This window comes from Chenopodium album, chromosome 2 (assembly GCF_948465745.1).
Source record: "Chenopodium album chromosome 2, dcCheAlbu1.1, whole genome shotgun sequence".
Taxonomy (NCBI): domain Eukaryota; kingdom Viridiplantae; phylum Streptophyta; class Magnoliopsida; order Caryophyllales; family Amaranthaceae; genus Chenopodium; species Chenopodium album.
The window spans coordinates 77,719,826-77,741,457 of NC_137835.1; the positions used below are offsets into that span (position 1 = coordinate 77,719,826).

General features: G+C 33.8%; 2 protein-coding genes across 3 annotated transcripts; both read left to right on the forward strand.

Annotated features, from left to right (window-relative positions):
- Positions 1-58: 58 nt before the first annotated feature.
- On the forward strand, positions 59-3,294 carry LOC145576210 (uncharacterized). The gene is made up of 6 exons (XM_081633994.1): positions 59-139; positions 1,370-1,487; positions 1,597-1,845; positions 2,475-2,613; positions 2,724-2,805; positions 2,914-3,294. Exons 1-6 carry the CDS (start codon positions 59-61, stop codon positions 3,019-3,021), a joined length of 777 nt encoding a protein of 258 aa, XP_081490120.1. The 3' UTR covers positions 3,022-3,294.
- A 14,476-nt stretch (positions 3,295-17,770) lies between these two features.
- On the forward strand, positions 17,771-21,549 carry LOC145601403 (transcription factor PIF7-like). 2 transcript variants are annotated; one of them, XM_081657419.1, is made up of 6 exons: positions 17,771-18,024; positions 18,452-19,091; positions 19,725-19,823; positions 20,000-20,065; positions 20,159-20,569; positions 21,134-21,549. In XM_081657419.1, the coding sequence occupies exons 1-6, from the start codon at positions 17,861-17,863 to the stop codon at positions 21,245-21,247; spliced, it is 1,494 nt and encodes a 497-aa protein (XP_081513545.1). In that variant the 5' UTR covers positions 17,771-17,860; the 3' UTR covers positions 21,248-21,549. The 2 variants fall into 2 exon arrangements, with proteins under 2 accessions (XP_081513545.1, XP_081513552.1); XM_081657426.1 differs by lacking the exon at positions 17,771-18,024 and adding an exon at positions 18,033-18,269.
- The last annotated feature ends 83 nt before the right edge of the window (positions 21,550-21,632 follow it).

The following is a 21,632-nucleotide window of genomic DNA, read 5'->3' on the forward strand; positions in this document are numbered from 1 at the left end:
TATATAGTGTGTTGTCCAGACTCATCAACAAGAGTTGGCTCAAGTGGTAAGCAATTTGATGTCGCTTAAGGGAGGTATCGGGTTCAAGCCTCGCCGTATGCAGAAACTCTTGTTGGAAGACTCACCCAGCATAAGCCAGGTGTGCTACCCGAGTCGAATCCGGATGTAGTCGGAGCTAAGCTTCGGTGAACCGGGTAGGCATCCTAAAAAAAAAAAGTATTGTCCAACCTCCATTATTGTGGTAGTCTACAGACTCTACACAAAGAGGAAGTGCATGTTAATAATTACTCTAGTCATAAATGACAATAATAGAGAGTGAGGGATAGTTTAAGTGGTTAAAGCTTCCCTCCTAATTCCAGGTGATCCTGAGGTTTAAAAATTTGTTTTTATCAACAAGACACTATTTTCATTTATTCAATTTTTTACAATAAAATCTTTTTTTTTTTTTTTTTGGAAAAGTAACTTAGCCTTAAATTAAAGATTTCATAAACCAAAACAGAGATAAAATAACTGTTAACACGTAGTTGTACACTTGTACGTGTAGCAACTGTAGCACCTTAAAAAAAATTAAAACATTTCTCTAATGCTCAAGTGTATAATTAACAATGAAAACATTTCATTGATGCACAAAAAATTCCTTGCTTCATTAGTAATTATGCCTAACCATGAGTTCGAGGATTAAGTATAAGATTGCCAAAACCAGTCTTAGTTTAATTTACACGTTACATATTACTTCCCTAACGATCTCTTGTTCTCTCATATATACTTCTACTGTATATTATTCATACCAAAATGCAAATACCTAAATGCATAATCTGCTTAGATTTTTTCAACGATCTAGCTAGTAGTATGCATATATATATTAAGAGCTAGGGAAGCTGCATATTTCTCCATCGAAAAATATATATTTAACAAATAAGATCAGTTTACATAAAAGATTGATAGATTATTCTACGCGTTGTATGTGTACATAGTAAAAGGATAATGGACCAGCAAAAGAAGCATCGCCGAAGGTATAGTACTTTCTATTCATGGCTTTGAACTTTACCATTGTATCAAAAAGTCCTATATATGTACATTAGTACATGTACTTTAAACATTCATAACACAATTGAAATTCTATACCGTAGTTGCACCACAATATGATGTCTCATGTATGTATCACATATATATCATCATGAATATGATGTCTCATGTATGTATCACATATATATCATCATGTCTCTGTTTTTGGGAGATTTTGAAAGAATTTAGTGTGTCGTTGTATAATAACAATGTTGTACACAATCAAATAAATAAGAGTAAAAATATACTCCCTTTGTCCCGTAATTATACATACAGTTCACTGTAAATATTAATTATCTTTTAGCAAATATTATTGACGTATAGTATACATATTAGAGTGAGTTTTTCAGACGTACAACAAGAGAAACCTGAAGATTATATAAACTACAGAGACATTATGAAATCAGAATCTTTTAGACGAGGTACTTTTCTTAAATTAGAAACTTTGCATTTTTTGTTCAATAACTATACTATTTATATTATATCAACTTATATTGAAATCTTACTTATGAAATTCTTGGTTTTTGAAAGGGAAATCAATAATGAATAGCAAGGAAAGCGATCAATTCGCAGCAACCATTGCAGCAGCTGCTTATGCAATATACTCCCTAGAAGAAACGAGAGCCGAGTTCGAGAAAAGAATGGTAGAGAGCTTTAGAGAGGATCCTAATTCAATCAAGAGCAAGAGCAGGATACATAGTCGAGATGATAATTCTTTTGAACGGTCGAGTTTAGGAAATTTGATGGGTCAATCATCACAAGTAGAAAGGAGAAATGGTGGTAAGGTTTCTAAATTTGAATGACCCAAACAACGTTTAGGAGCTTTCATACTATGAACGACCCAATAAATTTGGGCTCTGATACCATGTTAAATTTTTAAAACAATATAAAATAGGTCTGGGTAACCCAAATAAGGAGGAGGGGAGTTTGGTCCACAAACAAGGATCAAGATCGAGTTTTCATACTAAAACCAATTGGCAATAATAGGAATAAATCATCAATCTTATAAAGTGGAATCACCTCTCTCTTTCTCTAATATAGAACACTTACAAGTGAGTTACAATGGGTTCCAACATACAATAATATTAATTATTTGCTTTTTCTTAAAAATGGAAATATAATTTATCATTAGACTCGAAAAAGACCGGACAAATAAATTGACTCAAATCAAACACCATCCAAACTATTTGTTTGCACGCCATCTTTAAGAATATTTGTCTATCATCATTACTTCATTAGTAATGTATTGGCTTAGCTTAAGTAACCCTTAGTTTTAACATTAACATAAAATTAATTTTATACTATACTTTTGGATCTCCCTTTACCTTTGTTTATTTAATTAGTACGTATGTTAAGTATGACATACATTACATTCTATGTTTAACTACGGTAAGATAACATATGTACAGATGATCAACGTTCAAATTCTATGTCAAGGATTTCTACAAGAGCTATTGAAATAATAGGATTAGAGCAAAGGGGAAGTAGAAGGTTGCCAAATAAAGCAGATGAATGGGAGCAAGCGCGATTAGCCAAGATTAATAATTGGTACGTAATACATATTACACGAACAATATTCATATAATTGTACACATACGTACATAAACATCAATAATGAATAAACAGCAGAACTAATTAAGGGTGCTACACATTATTAGGTATGTGAAGATGAGTAAGAAGATCATAGATTGGGAGAATGAGAAGAAGAAGAATGCTAACATTTCCATGGAAAGAAGAAAGGTAAATTCCGATATATATATATTCGAAATTATAAACTATTGTACGATTCATTCTTTGTTATAACATATGTTGATAATATGTTTTCAATACACGAAAATGTTATTGTAGGCTGAAATAGAGAGGTTAAAGAGGATAAACTTGCATCATTACCAAAACAAGTTAGATAAAATTGAAGATGTAGCTGTAGGAGCAAGGAAGCATCTAGAAGAGAATTGAAGAAGCGAAACGAAGAAGCTTATGCAAAACAACAGGCTAACAAGATTAGATCAACAGGAAGAGCTCCTGTTCAATGTTTATGTTTTGATTGTTAAATTACATGTATGTACCTAGTACGGAGTACTAATTAACTATTACGCCGTAATTTAATTAGTACACCATATTTCGAGTAAGGATTATGAGAAAATGACATAGCTTATTAGCTTATAGATATTATATCGATCATTAGCTAAGATATTCAGATGATTAATCATGTTATTGGCTAAGAATAATAACTCCCTTCGTTTTAAAAAAGTAAAATTGCAACACTTTGACTAAAAATGTGAGAGCTTTTTGGTCAAAATGTTGTAATCTTTGAAACGGATAAAGTATATATACGCAAGTAGCTTGCCGGGCTAAAAACCTGGGTGTGATCAGCGAGTAGATCGAGGGACTGGATTGAGGTTGTAGTGGGCTTTGGAGTGCAATTCGTGGATCTACGTTTGTCTCATGACGTATTGACGTATAATATGTACTAGCTTTAACTTCCATGCATCTTATTATGCTTGCAAACAAGCGAGGTACACATAATTTAGAGTTTGTAGTAACTGAAAAATACAAAACCAAAAACTGAAAACTATGGTAAAACTGAAGACTAATAATGTTTGGCTAATCAATAAGGTATATACGTACTAATTACTATTACTACTGCACACTCTTTTTTACCATTGATATGCTTAATATGCAATATAATTTAAATATATTGATAGGTCAAAACTATACATCAATACGAACTAGCTAGATTCCATCTAAATAAATAGGAAAATTTGCAAATTGCAATCATTTAAAGTTCGTATTTTGCAAATTGCAGCCATTTAAATAAAAAATTGCAAATTGCAGCCCAAAAGTTCGTATAAATTGTAAATTCCAGCCCGATTCAACTTTTTCATCGGTTTACAAGTTGAAAAATCTTTGATTAAGGTTTTAGGAGCCATTTTAGCCCTTAGGGATCCGAATTGAGCTCGGAATTAGCAAAAAAATAACGCAAGTATCTCGTTTTGCGTAACAAAAATGTATCGATTTGTGGGAAACTGTAAATATGAGACACTTACGTTATTTTTTGCTAATTTCGAGCTCAATTCGGATATAAAATGACCCCTTAAACTTTAACCGAAGATTTTTCAACATGTAAACCGATGAAAAAATTGAATCAGGCTGCAATTTATAATTTATATGAACTTTTGGGCTGCAATTTGAAAAAAAAAAAATTAAATGGCTGCAATTTGTAAAATACGAACTTTAAATGGCTGCAATTTGCAAATTTTCCAAATAAATATATTTTATTTTACACTATCAGAGCTTTTTTGGTGCAGCAGGCCACACCGTGTGGCCTGCTGCCAAGTCAGTAAAAATAACAGATTCTAACGCGCGCATAACGGGGTTACTGTTCACGCGCATAACGGGGTTACTGGTTTTGTCAGGGTTACTTATATTTTTCAGGGGTTACTTGTATCTTTTTTTTCAAGAGTTGTAATTTTTTTTTCAAGGGTTACTTTTATTTTATTTTCAGGAGTTACTAGTATTTTTTTTTTTTCGGGAGTTACTTGTATTTTTTTTTTTCAGGGGTTATTTGTATGGATTAGTTATTCAAGGGTTACTTGTATTTTCAGGGATTACTTGTATTTTTTTTTTCAGGAGTTACTTATATTTTTTTTTCAAGGGTACTTTTTTTTTTAGGGGTTACTTTTATGGGTTAATTCAAGGGTTACTTGTATGAGTTACTTATATGAGTTATTTCAAAGGTTACTTGTATGAATTACTTATTCAATGGTTACTTGTTACTTATTCAAGGGTTGCTTGTAGGCCCCATACCAAACCAGTAACACCCTACAAGTAACCCCCGACCAAAACCAGTAACACCCACAACAAGAAAAGGGCCGTTTTGCGACGGAAATAATTCGTCGCAAACTGGCAAAATTCCGTCGCAAAGTGACTTTGCGACGGATTTCCGTCACAGGCATGGCGTCGCTCAAACTTTCGTAGCAAACAGTCCTTTTGTGACGGAATATCCGTCGCAAAACGAATTGCGACGGATTTTGCGACGGAAAGGTAGTTGTAGCTGAAAACAACATTTGCGACGAAAATTCCGTAGCAAGAGGAATCATTTTGCGACGGAATATTCCGTCACAAATTTTGCGACGGAATGTATTTCCGTCGCAAAATGGATTCTTTTGCGACGGAATAGTCCGTCACAAATTTTGCGACGGAATGTAATTCCGTCGCAAAATGAAGTTTTTCCGTCGCAAAATACTCCATTTTGCGACGGAATTACATTCCGTCGCAAAGTTATTGTAATTTTAATTTTTTTTTTTTTTGTATTTTGTTTTTTTTTCCTGGAACCTGTATTCCTGCAATCCTGTTTAATTTTTTTGTATTTTGTTTTGTTTTCCTGGAACCTGTATTCATGCAATCCTGTTTAATAAAATACGTGCATTTAAAATAATTTCAGTCAAAAAGTCCACGCCCTAACATAATTCAAATATATACAACACGTAGCCGTAACTACCAAGTACGGTACATGATATAATTTTTTAAACTACAATGTCATCCATATACAAAAATCGAAAAATGACACCTAACTAAACACAAGCTGGCTGTCCTTGGCCTGCACCACCACCACCACCACCACCCGGGTCGTTCCTAAGGTCTCGAATCTGAGGCTGAATCGTAGAACAAGTGAAAGGAGTGGTCAATCCTGTAAATCTACTGGCTAACTCCTCTAAGAACTCCTTGTTCTTCCTCTCGATTTCAGCCATCCGTTCTGCCACTCGAGCCTCCACTCGAGCATCGAGCTGTTCCGCCACACGGCTATCGATCTGGCTCTCAATTGCTTCCACCCTCTCATTCAACTCCTTGTGGAAGTTTTCCTGCATTTGAGTTATGACCGACGGTACGTATTGGCTGGAAGAACCCGATCCTCGTCCCCTAGATGTGCCGTAGTACAAGTCAGCACCAACACCAAGACCTCTAACACGACCCTTCTTATTACGACCACCAGCCGCCTCAAAGAAAATTTCATTTTCAGACAGTTGGGAACCCTGGGTTCTTGATTCCTCCTGTCTGTGTTGGTACGCCTCCTGTAACAAACAAAGGATATACAATGCAGAAATAAAAATAAAGAATGAGAACCAATAGTTTGAGGCTTGATATAGTTCATAAGTGGCAATATAGGTTCACTAGGTCCTAAAACTAGGAAAATTGGGTGAAAATGGGGCGTTTTTGGTTCTAACTTGTCTATTTCTCACATTTGTTATCTAATGAACCTATTTTTGACCTTAATACACCTAACTAACATAGTTACTTGAGTTTGAGGCTTGAAATTGTTTATAAGTGGCAATATAGGTTCACTAGGTCCTAAAACTAGAAAAAATGGGCGAAAATGGGGCGTTTTTGGTTCTAACTTGCCTATTTCTCACATTTGTTATCAAATGAGCTTATTTTTGACCATAATACACCTAAATAACATAGTTACTTGAGTTCGAGGCTTGAAATAGTTCATAAGTGGCAATATAGGTTCACTAGGTCCTAAAACTAGGAAAATTGGGTGAAAATGGGGCGTTTTTGGTTCTAACTTGCCTATTTCTCACATTTGTTATCTAGGAATAAGAAGATGCAAATGCTTTCAAATCTTAGTGAACATATATAATTAACATACATACCATAATTGTTTAATTTAAACAAGTTTAAAGCAAGTGATGAAACACATATAATTAACACACAATTACCCACATTCAAATAAACATACATACACTAACATGTATTTTTAAATTAACATATATTTTAAACTAATCTAACATATATTTTAAACTAATCTAACATATATTTTAAACTAAACTAACATACATTATAAACTAACTAACATATATTTTAAACTAAAATAACATACATTATAAACTAATCTAACATATATTTTAAACTAAACTAACATACATTAAACTAATTCTAACATTGCAATATATCTTAAAAATTAAACTAATTCTAACATTGCAATATAAATTAAACTACACTACACTAAACACAAGTAATTAAATAATAAAATTTAGTTACAAATTAAATTAAAAAACATAATTAGAAAAAGTTAGGGTTTACATTAAAATTAAATTGAAAACAAAAACAAAGGGGGATAGTGGAATACTCACCGGGATTTGAGGGTGTTGTGGCGGAAATCCGGCTGCCGGAAGGAGGGTGGTGTGGTGGCTGCACACCGCCGGCGAACGGAGGGGCGTGAGTGGGCTTGAACGGAGGGGGTGGCGTGGGTGGGCGTGAGTGCGCGTGAGTGGGAGTGAACGGAGGGGGTGGGCGTTAGTAGGTGTGAGTGGCCGGATTCCGGTCGTTCCGGTGGCGACAGCGGCGGTGAAGTGGCCGGATTTTCTTTCTCTCTCTACGCTTTCCTCTATCTCTCTCTACGCTTTCCTCTTTCTGTTCTTCGTTTTCTTTTTCTCTCTCCTTCAGCGAAACTTCAGTTTTTTTTAAAAAAATTTAAAAACTTTTTGCGACGGAATTTCCGTCGCAGAATCCGTCGCAAAATGTTTTTTTTAATTTTTTTTTTAATATTGTTTTGCGACGATTATTTCCGTCGCAAACAAACTTTTGCGAGGGAATAAATTCCGTCGCAAACTTTGCGACGGAATTTCCGTCGCAAAAGTTTGTTTCCGTCGCAAAGTTGCGACGGAATTTATTCCCTCGCAAATTAACCCTTTTTGCGACGGAATTGTAGTCCGTTGCAAGGTTTCCGTCGCAAAATGACCTATTTCTTGTAGTGACCCTACAAGTAACCCCTGACCAAACCAGTAACACCATACAAGTCGTAACCCTTGACCAAAACCAGTAACACCCTACTAGTAACCCCTGACCAAAACCAGTAACACCCTACAAGAATCCCCTGACCAAAACCAGTAACACCCTACAAGCTAGAATTCCCTGACCAAAACCAGTAATACCCTACAAGTAACCCTTGACCAAACCAATAACACCCTACATGTAACCCCTGACCAAACCAGTAATACCCTACAAGTAACCCCTGACCAAACTAGTAACACCCTACAATTTTTGACGTAGAATATTCGATTTAAGATTCCACGAAGAAAAGGAGCTCAAATTTCTTTGGTTCTCATCGATTTCACTACTTCAAATGTTGTTCATGATCTTAAGGATAATTAACCACAATTTTTCACAACAATTTGACACCCAATTTCTAAAATTTCGGGCTTTAATTGTAGCAATTTAGCAGAGAGGAGAGAGAAAATGGGTAGAGTAGAGATATGGTTGTTGGTGATGTGTGGTTTGGCTTGAAGAAGAAGCTAAGAAAAGAAGAGAGAGAAAATGAGTGGAGTAGAGATATGGTTGTTGGTGATGTGTGATTTGGCTTGGAGAAGAAGCTAAGAAAAAAAAGGAGAGAGAAGAGTTGTGGTATTTTAATAAATAAATAAATAAATAAAAATTCTACGTACCGCCACATAACTGTATGAATATCGTTCGTTAATGGTAGGGAAATTCTACGTACCGCCTTCAAGAATCAAAATTCTATTTTCCTTTTTTTTTTTGCTCTTCTTTTTGGCATTTTATGTATTGGCATTAGGGAATGTCTAGATTGATAAAAGTGGCCTATTTGTCATTAAATTGGCTAATCATAATTTAAATGATTGATTTTAGCCAATCTAATTTAATTAAAAGATGACTAACCTACCCCTTTTTAATTACTACACCCTCTCAACCGAATTGAAATATATCTCTAGCCACCATCACCACCGCCACCGCCACCGCCACCACCACCTACTAAAAACTAACCACCCAATTCCAAAACACCCACCCACCTCTATAGCCACCAAGCTCACCACCACCACCTACCTGAAACTAATAACCAACCAAAACCTAAACCTCCACATGATGTGTAAAAGCCAATCTTCATTCATTTTATATTTGTAAAATATCTTGTAGCTTCTTGTTGAGTTTATCCGCCTATAATCTAAGTTGTTTGATGATCATATTTTCAAGCTTAAAGCCAAAAGTCGACCAACAAATGAATACAAATTGAATAAATTCCCAGACAAGCCTAAAATGGCTATTAATTTCTCAAGCCCACTTACTCCAAAACGCTACTCAAATACAGGTTGGTTACAAAGAATAGGGTTTCGTACAAAAGAAAGGTTGGTGTGCAATAAAGGCTTGTGACAATAACATTAGCCTTAATATGTGGTAAAGAACTTAAGACCTCGATTCATTGATTCTTTGTACATGATCATAGTCAATCTATGCTTGCTGCCATTATGAGTTGGTTGCATTTACAAATTACATAATATTTTCAGTTTTCACACCTTATATAATTCTAGTATGTGACATCAAAAGAAGTTAGTTTTGCTGACCTTACATAGAAATTTATGGGACAAGAGGCTTTAATGCTAATTGGTAAATATTACTCTTTTCGTTTCAAATTGATAGGTCGTAATTGATTGGAAGTCAGATTTTAAAATTATAATTCTTTGCTTAGGATATCATAACACATGTACCATAACCAAAGTTCATATTTTATGAGTTATGCACTATTTTATACAATACGCTATCATTCACAATATAAAATAATTAGCTGTGAGAGTGATAAGCAAAACTTGAAATTGAACCATATCTATAATATACCGCTTTGTGATTGTCTATACACTTAAAATAAATAACAAAACAAAAAACAATCCCCGTGTTTTTGTATTGTACATTTGTACTTGGTCCTTGGTATATCTAATCTATCTAATTACCAAATAATTAAATTTCACATTTTTTTAATCATTTAAAATACTCCATATGCTAAGATATATTTGATGCCTCCATTGCTGAGACAAGATAGGCTTGATCTGACATCTTATTTTAAATCTACCATTAGAAATGCAAAAACGTGTGTAGGCATTATTGTATACCACAGGGATCAAGTTGGTCATACATATAAGAAAGTAGATCACATACTAAAATTAGAGGATAATAATTTTTGACATTCTTTTATTTACATTATAATAAGATTTCTTTCAATATTATAAGTATTTTATATTTATAGTTGTTCTCAATAGAAATGATAAAATATAAACGCGTAATAAAATTAATCCGTAATATACATCAACTTTATTTGGTCAGCATTCACATAACATCATGCCATATGTCTAAATCGTGAATTCAATCATCTCTATTTGTTGGTTATCAAGCTCTTTCGTTATATTTATTGTTTGTTTTTATTCTCTTTCCTTTATAATCAATGACTAGCCATTTGCCCATACTCTAAGATATGATATCAAATCTCGTTTGCATCATTATCCTCTTCGTAAAGAAATTACAGGTCAGAGTAGGTGACTGGAATGAGGGGGTGTAAACTGACAGTTAGTCATTTGATAGCATGTTATTTGCAACAAGATTGGAGTACATGGAAGGGCACAAAGCTGCGAAGAAAATGGGCATCGAGGACCCCATTATTTGCTATGTTTTTTTTCTAGATATGGCCCAAAAGTGGGTTGGAAATTAGAAGCCAAGTATAATGTTTGATGCATGTATCACCATGAAATTATAATTATTGTAAGTGTAAGTCATTCTCAAATCTTTTCATAGCCTCATCTATTCATTTATAACTATAACCCACCGCCGATGATATTTATCATATAATTAATGTTATTCAATTATTTACGCGGAATTTTGTTTAACAATAGAGTCGACAATACGTTTAAGAAAAATTGTCAATTACTAATTTATTATCGCTACACAACATATGTTGTTTGAGAAATATGCATGTGTACCTTAATCAGAAATTTAACTCAATTATTATACAATGATTAGTGAGAATTTAGTTAGATGATATTATTTATTGTAATCATTGCTAATTCATCAACATATGTATGTTATGGAAAATATTTCTATGAATGAATAATCGGTGGATATAATGATCGGCCCCAAGTCCCCAACCCTTAGTTCCAGTTCCGTAGTTTCCTACATCAAGTTAATAAGACTATTATATTATTTAAGATATAAATTAAATTCAAGAGATCAGAGTTTTAACAATGCATTAACAACTAGAATACTAGTAGATGATGAACAAATTTGTGTAACAAATTTGCACCTAACCACAACTCATTTATGAATTATTAGATGATTGTGGTGCAATTTTTTTTTATTATTATTTTTTTTTTTCTACAAAATGAAAATAAAATTCTAAAGGTACAAATTAAAGTCGGCTAGTTCATATAAGAGCTAGAACAAAAAGGGATAAGTCCGAATTGCAAATGATCGACTTTAGGGTAGGCATGGTCTCAAAATCCTAGATTGATGGAAAGAGAAAGGCAATAAGCATCCAATCTTAGCTTGTTGACAATGGCACATCATAACATTTAATAATTAGTGTCCAATCCTCATCCATGTTTTAAGTTGGCTTTAAGTGTATTCAATCAAGTTTTGGATAAAAAAGCAAGTGAGTAGGTTTTTATCCATAAAATCTTGGAATGTGTGTTTATTTTAATGATTGGTTGAATGTTAAATAACACACTCAAGATCAATTTTTTCATCACAAACAAAATACTATTGTTTAAAGTTTTCAAAATAGGAAATAAAGCAAGTAATAAAAGGGAAATAAAGTGAATAAAGTAATAAAATAATGAGGAAATAACATTTAGTCCTTTATGAGTCTCTCAGTCTCTCATCGTTCAACCTTTACAATGTAATGTAAACTTTCATGATTCATGTTATTATATATATCTAATAAAATCATGCTTTAATTATATCCATAATTAAGAATGCTTGATTAAGTTTATGGAAAATTCTGCATCTCACAATGATGAGATTGTAGGATCGAACCTCATTAAATGCATTTTGAGATGAGGATTCCTTTACTCTCCCCCAAGAACACAACTCAAATCTGGTTGATCTATAAAAAAAATTCCGACTTGATAAGGTATTTCTCCTTACCTACAAAAAAAAATAAATAAATAAAATAAAATAAAAATTATATTCTCTATGTGTTGTTTTAAGTGTTACGTACACTTTGATCAAATACGTATGCAGAGACACAACTTTGACCGTTAATGTATTTAATTATATAGTAGTAAAGTTATAAGAAAATTGATATTATGAAATATACATTATGACGAATCCAACAATGGAGTAGCATTTATTTATTTTTGTATATTAGTAAAATAATTAAGTAAAAAAAATTAAATGTAACACTTTAAAAACACATAGTAACGACAATACGAGTAATTTTATTTTTATTTTTTTAAATACCTTAAGGTATTTAGGGCTTGTTCTCTTCAGTTTAATTTCATTTCAATTTAGCTTCAATCAATTCAGTTCAGTTCAGCTTAGCTCCTAATTTCCTTCTCTTATAAACAATTCATTTTAGTTTTATTCATTTCAGTTCAACTCCAATCAATTCTATTCAATTTAATTTAATTCAGTTTAGTTCAATAAATCACAGCAATCACTTAGCAGCTAGCAAGAATCAAAGGAGGAGTCAATAGAAGCCACAGGTTAGGCAGTTGAGAATCTCAATCTCTCATCTTACTGGTTGAAAATGATTGGCAGTGACACATGGTGGCCATATAAGAGGACCATGGTAATTTTAAAATGAGGGTCAAAACATAACATGTGGTACTAAGGACATGTAGCATTGCTGATGCAAGAAATAAAATTCAAAAAAACTTGCATTTAATTTTATGTTATGGTGCGATAAATGATTTTCTGATGTTTTCCCACTATGCAAATAGTAAGCCAGCCATTGTTGACTTTTCAATAATACCTAATAATTTGCCGAAAAATAATTCTCTCACCATTTTTTTGTAAGTGTTACTATTTGATTGGTACTCATTTTAGATAAATTAATTAATTGACTTAAATATAAACAGTTGTAATAAAAAAAAATAAAAAAAATAAAAAAATAAAAAATTTAAATGGTTATTCAACATCCCGAAGGCATTTGGTAGCAAGATCTTTCTTAACTAAATATCAACATATGTTATGTGAAATGCTTATTTGTAACCTTAGCAACATAAGTCATTAATCTTAAAATCATCCATTTAGCAATTAGTAGTATTTCATACATGTCCAATGAAGTCACTCTCATAATCTTAAATAAATAATCCAAATTTGAAAAATTTGAAATTGCATTGGATGGCTATCAACCTCATTCAATGTATATGTGTAAACTGGCGATAGGCAAAATAATAATAATAATAATAATAATAATAATAATAATAATAATAAAAACTAGAGATAAGCAATGTTAGCTACACCATTTGTGAATATTAGGCTAACAACACCTGACCCGACCCGAAATCGACCCAAAGTTATCATGAGAAACCCGAACTCGACCCAAACCGAAGCCGAACAACCTGAGATAAAATCAGGTAGGTTTTTGCTTGACTCATTGTAATAATAAATACTTTAATAATACAATATCAAAGTTTTTTGGTTTTTACTGTTACAGATATGAGTATCGTCCTTTCGTATATAATTACAAATACAATATTAATAATGATCAAAGAAACAAAATAGTATTGTATTCTGTATTAGTTTTCTAATATACGAGTATAAGCACACTATCTTAAACATTGCTTTAAAAGTTAAAACGTGCAACAAAAAGTACCTTAACTAACACCAAATAGAGTACTTCCATAAAAGTATAAATTAATGAGTAGTTGAGTACTAATTAGATGAAACTTACTAGATTTGTCAAAATAAATCAATTAATATAATAATTGTCCTAATCATTAGTTTCTTGGGTGAGTTGGGTCCCTTCCACCAAACCCTCATCAATAGACGACGAATCCTCTCAACCAACCAAATCTGGAATTAAGAAGACATTAAATTATGTGGCCTTTAACTGTAAAATACAAACAAACAAGTAAAGGAAAATCTTTCAGGTTTTTTATATTCCAATGTTTCCAAAAAGATAGTAATTATTTCCTTTTTTTTAACCGTTGTACTGGACTACAGGACTAGTAGCTCATCCTCAGTCGAGTGTTTCACTTTTTAAAAGTAGGTTTTGAAAACGAGTGTGATTTGTATCTAAATAAAAGACGGTTATGTTCTCTTTACTTGAAATAGTGTGATTTGGTCTGTAATTGAACTTAATACTCTGTATTTTGTACTTGTATTAGTTTACTAGTAAGTTATAGTTTGACCTGACATCTTGGTTTAGTTATAAGCCGTATGTGTTGATCGTATAGTTATGGGAATATATAGCAAAAAAAAAAAAAAAAAAAAAAAAAAAAAAAAATCAAGATTAATGGCCTGTTCTGATTTATTAAACTAAGCTGATCTGAACTGAAATGAAATGAATACTTTATGAGATAAGGAAATTAGGAATTGAGCTGAACTAATTGTAGCTGAACTGAATAGAACTGAACTGGAATGAAGCTGAATAGAACAAACCCTAATCTTGTTAAATTGGTTTTTAATATTTTATGTGTATTCTTTGTATTTTTTTGTTGATACAATGTTAATTTTTTTTCATATGGAGGAGTAGTAGTAAATAGTAACTATTAAGCCAACCAACAACAAAGTTTAGTCTTTTTAATCTTGTTTTCATAATTTTTTAGTCTTAGAAATCTGTAACACATTTTATGAAATAAGGTAAAAAGAAACTACTGGTATTAATATTCACCTCGAATAATTAACTTGAAAGTGGGGAGTAGTATAGAATTAACTCGAGGTATTGTGATTGTCTTTATAATTTGATGGGGGTGAGATGCAGCATGCATGTATAAACGTTGTAAGTAATTAATATTTGTGCATTTTATGCACTTGATTTTATATTATGCTATTATTATTAGTTTGAACTTCACTTAAATTATTTTTCTTTAATTAAACTTACATATGGCTTCTTTAATTTGAACTTATAAAACAACCTACGTATAGTAGTACTTCATTCATACTATATGGGATATTACATACTTCATTGAACACTACAAAGGTGAACCATGCACTCATGTTGTATGAATTTACATTTTATTTTTGAAGGGTTATGTTTGATCCTCACCAATTGCAATTCTTGGGGTGGAAAGTTCGATCACTTAAACTTTTGTACTAGTCTCGTGGTTCTGATCAACAAAATAACTTAGGGTTCGTTTGACATTTTTTTTTTTTTTTTGAAGGGGGGAGATTAAAATTCATTAATAATAAGCCATACGGCACTTACATAAGAAATCGTAATCGAATAATACAAAGACAAAAGAACCAATTACAAGTTCGAAATAAAGGAAACTACAATTGCACGCGCAGAATGACTTTCTAAGATACCCTTGACTCATATAACACTGTCCTATGCAGCCTCTTGCAAGGGGGTCTGACAATATGTTGTAGTTTCTGACGAGAACCTTCATTGGCTCAAAATCCTGTACTCCTCGACTTGAAATCAAAATTGATGTCGTACACTTCACCCTTGATAAGACAATCAATCTCCGATTTAAACACAGATATCGGCATGGAAGCATAACCCTTTAGCCCAAACCAACAGAAGATCAAACCAAAGCCCCATAGCCAAAAAACCCGGTTCAAATCCTGCACCAGAAGATCGGTATACCGATCTGTACACCCCATAGCACACCAACACACCACACAAAAAGAAAAACTAACAGACCCAAAAAACACACAAAGACGGAAACAGGAAACCCAAACACTACACACACCACTAATAGAAAAAACAGGAACAACCTTAAAACACAAGAACTACGAACGGAACCCTAACAACCCACCCCGCCGCCACTCCGAGCACAACCACCAAAGCTCCGAGGTTCACCAACCCAAACCACCTACGCCTGACAATAAAACCCGAACCACCAAGTCCCGCCCGAGAAGCCCAAACCCCTGAACCGCAGCCGCGATAGCCCTACGCGAGGGACTAAGAACGGCCCTACGCGAGGGACTCAGAGGGATCTCCCTCCCCGTTCTCGAAAACAACGACGCAACGACGGACAAAACGGAGGGGCATAGACACGGCGGGGAAGCGGAAACCAAAACCGGCGGCAAGCCGGCAGCAAGCCGGCAGCAAGGCCGGTGAGGAAACGGAGCGGCCGAAAATGGGAAGCGGTGCACGATGCTAGGCCGGAAATACAAAAAACCAAAACGAAAACTAAGACGCAAACGAGAAAGGAAAAAAACCACCTAAGGGAGTAGATCGGAGGCTCGCCGACGCTGTGGCATGGGCGGTGAGCCGCACGCCGGCCGGCGATATATGTTTTTTATTTTTCATATAATGAATGAAAAGATAGTCAAACTTATTAAAATCATGATAATATTGAAAACCAACAACAAAAAAAAAAAAAAAAAAAAAAAAAAAAAAAAAAAAAAAAAAAAAAAAAAGTAGAAACACATTTTCCTTGTTTCCTGTTTCTGGCTTTTTGTTTTACAAAAATAATGATAATAATAATAATAATAATAAAAAAACTGAAAACTAAAAACAAAAAACAAAAAACCATGTCAAACAAGCCCTTAGTTTAATAAGTTTTTTTCCCCTCCAACATACAGGGTAACGTTTAAAATACCAAAATATGTGATATTGTAAGGAAAAAGGGGTCTTGATTCATAAATCCAAACTATATGTCCATGTTTTAACATTTAATTAACTTAATTACTAGTGAAAACAATCCAATAGATAAGATATTAAAATTTGTCTTGAATATGTTTGCTTCCTACAAACATGCCTATTTCAATTTTGTTTTTAAGCAGAATTATATACTACCTCCGTTAATTGTTATGTGCATAACGGAGGTAGTATATAAACTCCATAAATAGGTTTCAAGCTAATATGATACTTCTTCTTGTCTACTCGTGGACATAGTTTACACGTCGTTGGTAAATTAAACCACGTATCTAAATCTGTATGTTCCGGGTTGTTCTTGGCTAATCTTTCTTGAATTTGTTAAAATCCGATCCCATAAACACAAAAAATTCACTTAGCCAAAAATCATTATAATGAAGAAAGGTGTATTAAAGGGTCAATCAATAAGTGACTCAACTAAACCTCCAAATGTAATTAAGATAAAAGAAGCTCTTGGGGCAGAGAATAGGGGGGGGGGGGACAAAACTGGTCCATACAACCATAAAATTTGATGGTGATAAGCAGCAATACTACCAAATGACCTTAGCCAATCAATTATTATTATAGGCCACCCTGACCCCCCAATGAAACTTTGATTTATATCTTTCCACAAACACCCAAAAAAAAATAAAAATAAAAGATATTTCACACAATTTGGATGTAGAATAGTGATGCATAATCATTTGTTTTAACCTAATTAACAACTGGATCATATTGCTCTAAATATAAGCATATATATACGTAGGGTGACCTCGACGATATAGTCTTTAGGCGGGATAGAGTTATGGATAAGCACCTGAAAGTGGAAAACACAAATTGAATGACTAATGATTATAAAATTTAAAAAAAAAACTTGAATGTACTATATACCATTTTCGAAATTATATCATGTTAATTATGCGAAATTAAAAAACGATTGTGGAAAACATATATGCACCAATAATAATTATTCTGATGACCCCTCAAAGTTCCCTCTTTAGAGATAGTCATAGTCCTTGAAACTAGTGGTAATATTCTCTTCTTTGCTTACCACATGTTTTGTGTTAACTCCTTATCAACAAAACCAAAAATGGTCAATATCAATGAGACAAAGACATACATGTGAGCTGCCAAATAAAATTTTCCAGCTCTCATATATTCACAAAACACCCCCTTTATTTTTATAGATAAATAAGAAACAAAGAGAAAAAAAAAATTAAAAAATCCAAAAAAAATAGAAAAAAGAAAGGAGGAGAAAAAATCATGAGTCAGTGTATAGTACCCAATTGGAATCTAAGTCACCAAAGACAAGACCTTAACCAAGGTGAAGGTAACAGATCCTCTCACGTGGACTTAGTCTCCCATCACAACCATTTCCAGCAACACCAACAACACCAACAACAGAGCTTCTCTCAGCTTGTTCCCATGTATGCTTATTGCTCGTTCCCTTCTCGACGTTTTGTCTTGTGCATTTTTCGTCTTTCTGTTAAGGATAAAATTGCGTACATTTGAATCGCAGTAATATAATCTTGCCTTAGGCAAATGGGTTGTTTTTCTTTACAGTTTTCTGCTAGTTCATAATTTGACTCAAAACAATTTTTTTGTGTTCATGTTTTTTTTCATACAACAAGTTTTGGTCAGTGTGAACTACTTTTCTATAGGAGTTATTGATGTATGTTCCTTTTTTTTTCCCTGTATTTTTTAATAACTGTCTCAGCAGAATCTTATGTTACAGCTTTATGAATATATAGTCAATGATCTTTTAGTGATGAAATTCAGCAGAAATTTAACTTGTTGATTATGTTAAGAATTGATGGTTAGCATTGTGTTAATCTAACATTTGTTATGTTTCAGGGCAAATTTTGAGGTAGCAGAGCTAACATGGGAAAATGGACAACTAGCCATGCACGAATTAGGAGGAATATTTCAGGCTCCAACGACTACGCCATCAAAGGGCACATGGAATGGTGGTGTAGGCAGGGTTACAGACACACTAGAGTCCATAGTCCACCAGGCAACTTACTGCAACAGCAAACAAAGCCCGAATTTAATGACTGCCTCAGCATCTCATCAGCAATCAGGTATTCAGAACATGGAAAATGTCGGGTCATCAGTTGTGGCGTCTTCTGGAGGAAAATGGGCTGAGAATTCTGGACACATACAGACACCGGTAGGCCCACTGCCACCCCCTCCTCCCGGACTGATGAAGAAACGGACACGCTCTGAGTCTGAAAATTGTGCAGCAAGGAATAATACCAACGATCATGAGATGAGCGCGTGTGCTAGTGCAAACGCTGCTTTTTGTAAGGACAGCAGTAACAACAACAACAACAACAACCATAATATAAACAACAGCAACAACAACAACAACAATAATAATAATAGTAATATTAATGACACTACTATGATGACATGGGCGTCCTTTGAGTCTCCAAGGAGTTGTACAAGAACAAAGACTACCACCGACGAGGATTCTGCTTGCCATGATGGCTCGGTAATTTGATCTTATTCCCCTTTTTATAGCTGAATTTTTGCTTTATTCAATGCCAATGATGGAAAAAAATAATAACATAAATCAAACGATACAAATTGAGATAAGGGAGACCATTTTATATGTTAAGTAATTGTTTTGTTGCAACATTTAACTATTATTGCTCATGAAGATAGACTTGTCTCAGATACTGAAATACCGGAGTACACATTAATTCCTAAACTGTCATGCCTTTATCAATTAATTGTCAGACTAGTTTCCTATGTTTTTCTTCTACATGTGAGCTAGTACCTTCATTTTACCCATTTCCCTTGTCTGGTATCTGTCTGCCTATCTGATTGTGTTTCACCGGTGTTTTCTATATCCAATAATTGAGTTGTTCAATCCTAATCAAAGCAATCAAGCGTTATATGCTCGAATATAAGTTGTACTCAGCACTTGTCCTTGATGAGTAACCAGGTTTATTCTGAAATAAGAGTAATGACTTTGTATAAGATTTAACCTTGCAAATACCTTTTAGCACAATAAAATCCTGAAGTCTGAAATTCTGTAGAATTCCTCGCGTCTTTGGCTAGGCCACTCTCTAACAATTTTAGCACGAGAACTTATAGTTTTATGCTTTAACACTTGTAACAGGAAAACCAAGAAGAAGAGCGAGAAACAAAGGGAGAAACAGGTCGATCATACACAACAAGAAAAGGAAGGGCAGCTGCTGTTCATAATCAGTCTGAAAGGGTAAATTTATTAATGATCAACTTCTTCATTACCTACTAGCAATTCTTATAACAACTTCAAAAGAAACTATTTTTCCTAGAACATGCACAAAAGTAGTTATCTTATTTGGAGCAAATTCAGAAATAGCATACCTGATATGACTGTGATTCTAATTGTTCAAAAAAATAATATTACAGCGAAGAAGAGATCGTATCAACCAAAAGATGAAAGCTCTGCAGAAGCTAGTTCCAAATGCAAGCAAGGTAAGAATATTAGCAAATTTGAGATCCATTAAAAAAACATTAAATAATCTATTATCTCAGCTTTGTACTAATTTCAATTCTGAAATGCAACAGACAGATAAAGCATCAATGTTGGATGAGGTGATAGAGTACCTAAAGCAGCTTCAAGCACAAGTTCAGATGATGACTAATGCGAGATTTATGCCCCAGATAATGATGCCTTTAGGGATGCAGCAACACTTTCATCAGATGTCCCTCTTGGCGAGAGTGGGAATGGGAGCTGGCCTAGGAATGGGTATGGGCATGCTCGACACAACTAGCATGGGTGCCTCCCACCCAGCACCTCAGTCAATGCCCTCAATGATTCATCCTACACAAGTTGGCACTGCTACCTCTGCATTTGTACCACCTGCCTTTGTCGTCCCTCAGATGATTCCTGCATCTTCCCAGCAGGCAAACCCTGCAGATCCCGGAACCAGCTGTTCTGCTCCTTTACAAGATCCCTACAGCACACTTCTGGCACAGGCAAGTACAACATGGTGTTGCAGACTTTTTTTTTTTAATTATTTTTTAATTTTCTTCAACCCTATACCTCACCTGAAGGCTGAAGTTACTGAGAGAAAGCCAAGATCGACCCAAACAAAACCGGACAGTTTGAAATTTACCCATTTAACATTATAAATTTTTAGCATAACACGAAATTACCTCAAAGCAAAAGCTAACCCCATCCAGTTTAACTGAATTGCCGGCTCTTCATTTTTGAGGGGGAGAACACTATCTGATGTAACTTCAATTTTTACACTGCTTAAGACACTCATAACAGTAAAATAACCAATGCATGACAAAAGTCATTCCCTTGATAACATAAGAAGAATTTGTTTTGATTATAAACTATTTATACAACAAAGAATGTGCAGACTCAGGGTGTGAATTTGTCGCAGACTTCAGTCAATATGATGGCTCAAAATTTTGCTCCTAAGACAAATAAACAATAACAATAACTCTCTTAACTAGCTGAGATAGAAAGTGTTACATGTTTCTGTTATTACCTTCTGTTTAATAACTAACCCCATCACAATTTACATGCAGTCTATGAACATAGATCTCTACAACAGGATGGCAGCTTTACAGAGGCAACAACAGACATCGTCACAACAAACAAGCAGTCAGTTACATTCCAACCATCACATTCAACGGAGTTGAGGCGATTGTTTATGATCTAGAGGTTTTTTTTAGCTCCCTTAGTGCAGTTTTGGTAAAATGTAAATGCATTAGATCATTAGTTGTTGATTATAAGTTAATTTCTTTTTTCTTTTACTGTGTTACAATTGATATAAAGCTATCTTCGAACATATATTTGTACCATCTATACAAAATAACCATCAGAACAATATACAATACAAGAAAAAGGAGTAGTTAAGGAATGTTGTTCAGAGACGAATTTCCAACTTCCCTGTACCTGTATAATGAGATTTTTCATCTTAAATATATATGCAGATGCAACATGTGACATGTCCATAAATATTAAGCACAAATCCCTCAGCAAGTTTAAGCTTTATATATGCATTCAAGTTTGCACTATGCTAAA

Bases quoted from the DNA above. Each gene is read 5' to 3' on its own strand.
- LOC145576210 (XM_081633994.1), top strand. From the start codon at position 59: ATGTCGCTTAAGGGAGGTATCGGGTTCAAGCCTCGCCGTATGCAGAAA. The intron at 1,846-2,474 runs GTAAGGTTTCTA...ACATATGTACAG, and splicing joins AGTAGAAAGGAGAAATGGTG to ATGATCAACGTTCAAATTCT. The intron at 2,806-2,913 runs GTAAATTCCGAT...ATGTTATTGTAG, and splicing joins TTTCCATGGAAAGAAGAAAG to GCTGAAATAGAGAGGTTAAA.
- LOC145601403 (XM_081657419.1), top strand. From the start codon at position 17,861: ATGAGTCAGTGTATAGTACCCAATTGGAATCTAAGTCACCAAAGACAA. The intron at 19,092-19,724 runs GTAATTTGATCT...CACTTGTAACAG, and splicing joins CTGCTTGCCATGATGGCTCG to GAAAACCAAGAAGAAGAGCG. The intron at 20,570-21,133 runs GCAAGTACAACA...ATTTACATGCAG, and splicing joins ACAGCACACTTCTGGCACAG to TCTATGAACATAGATCTCTA.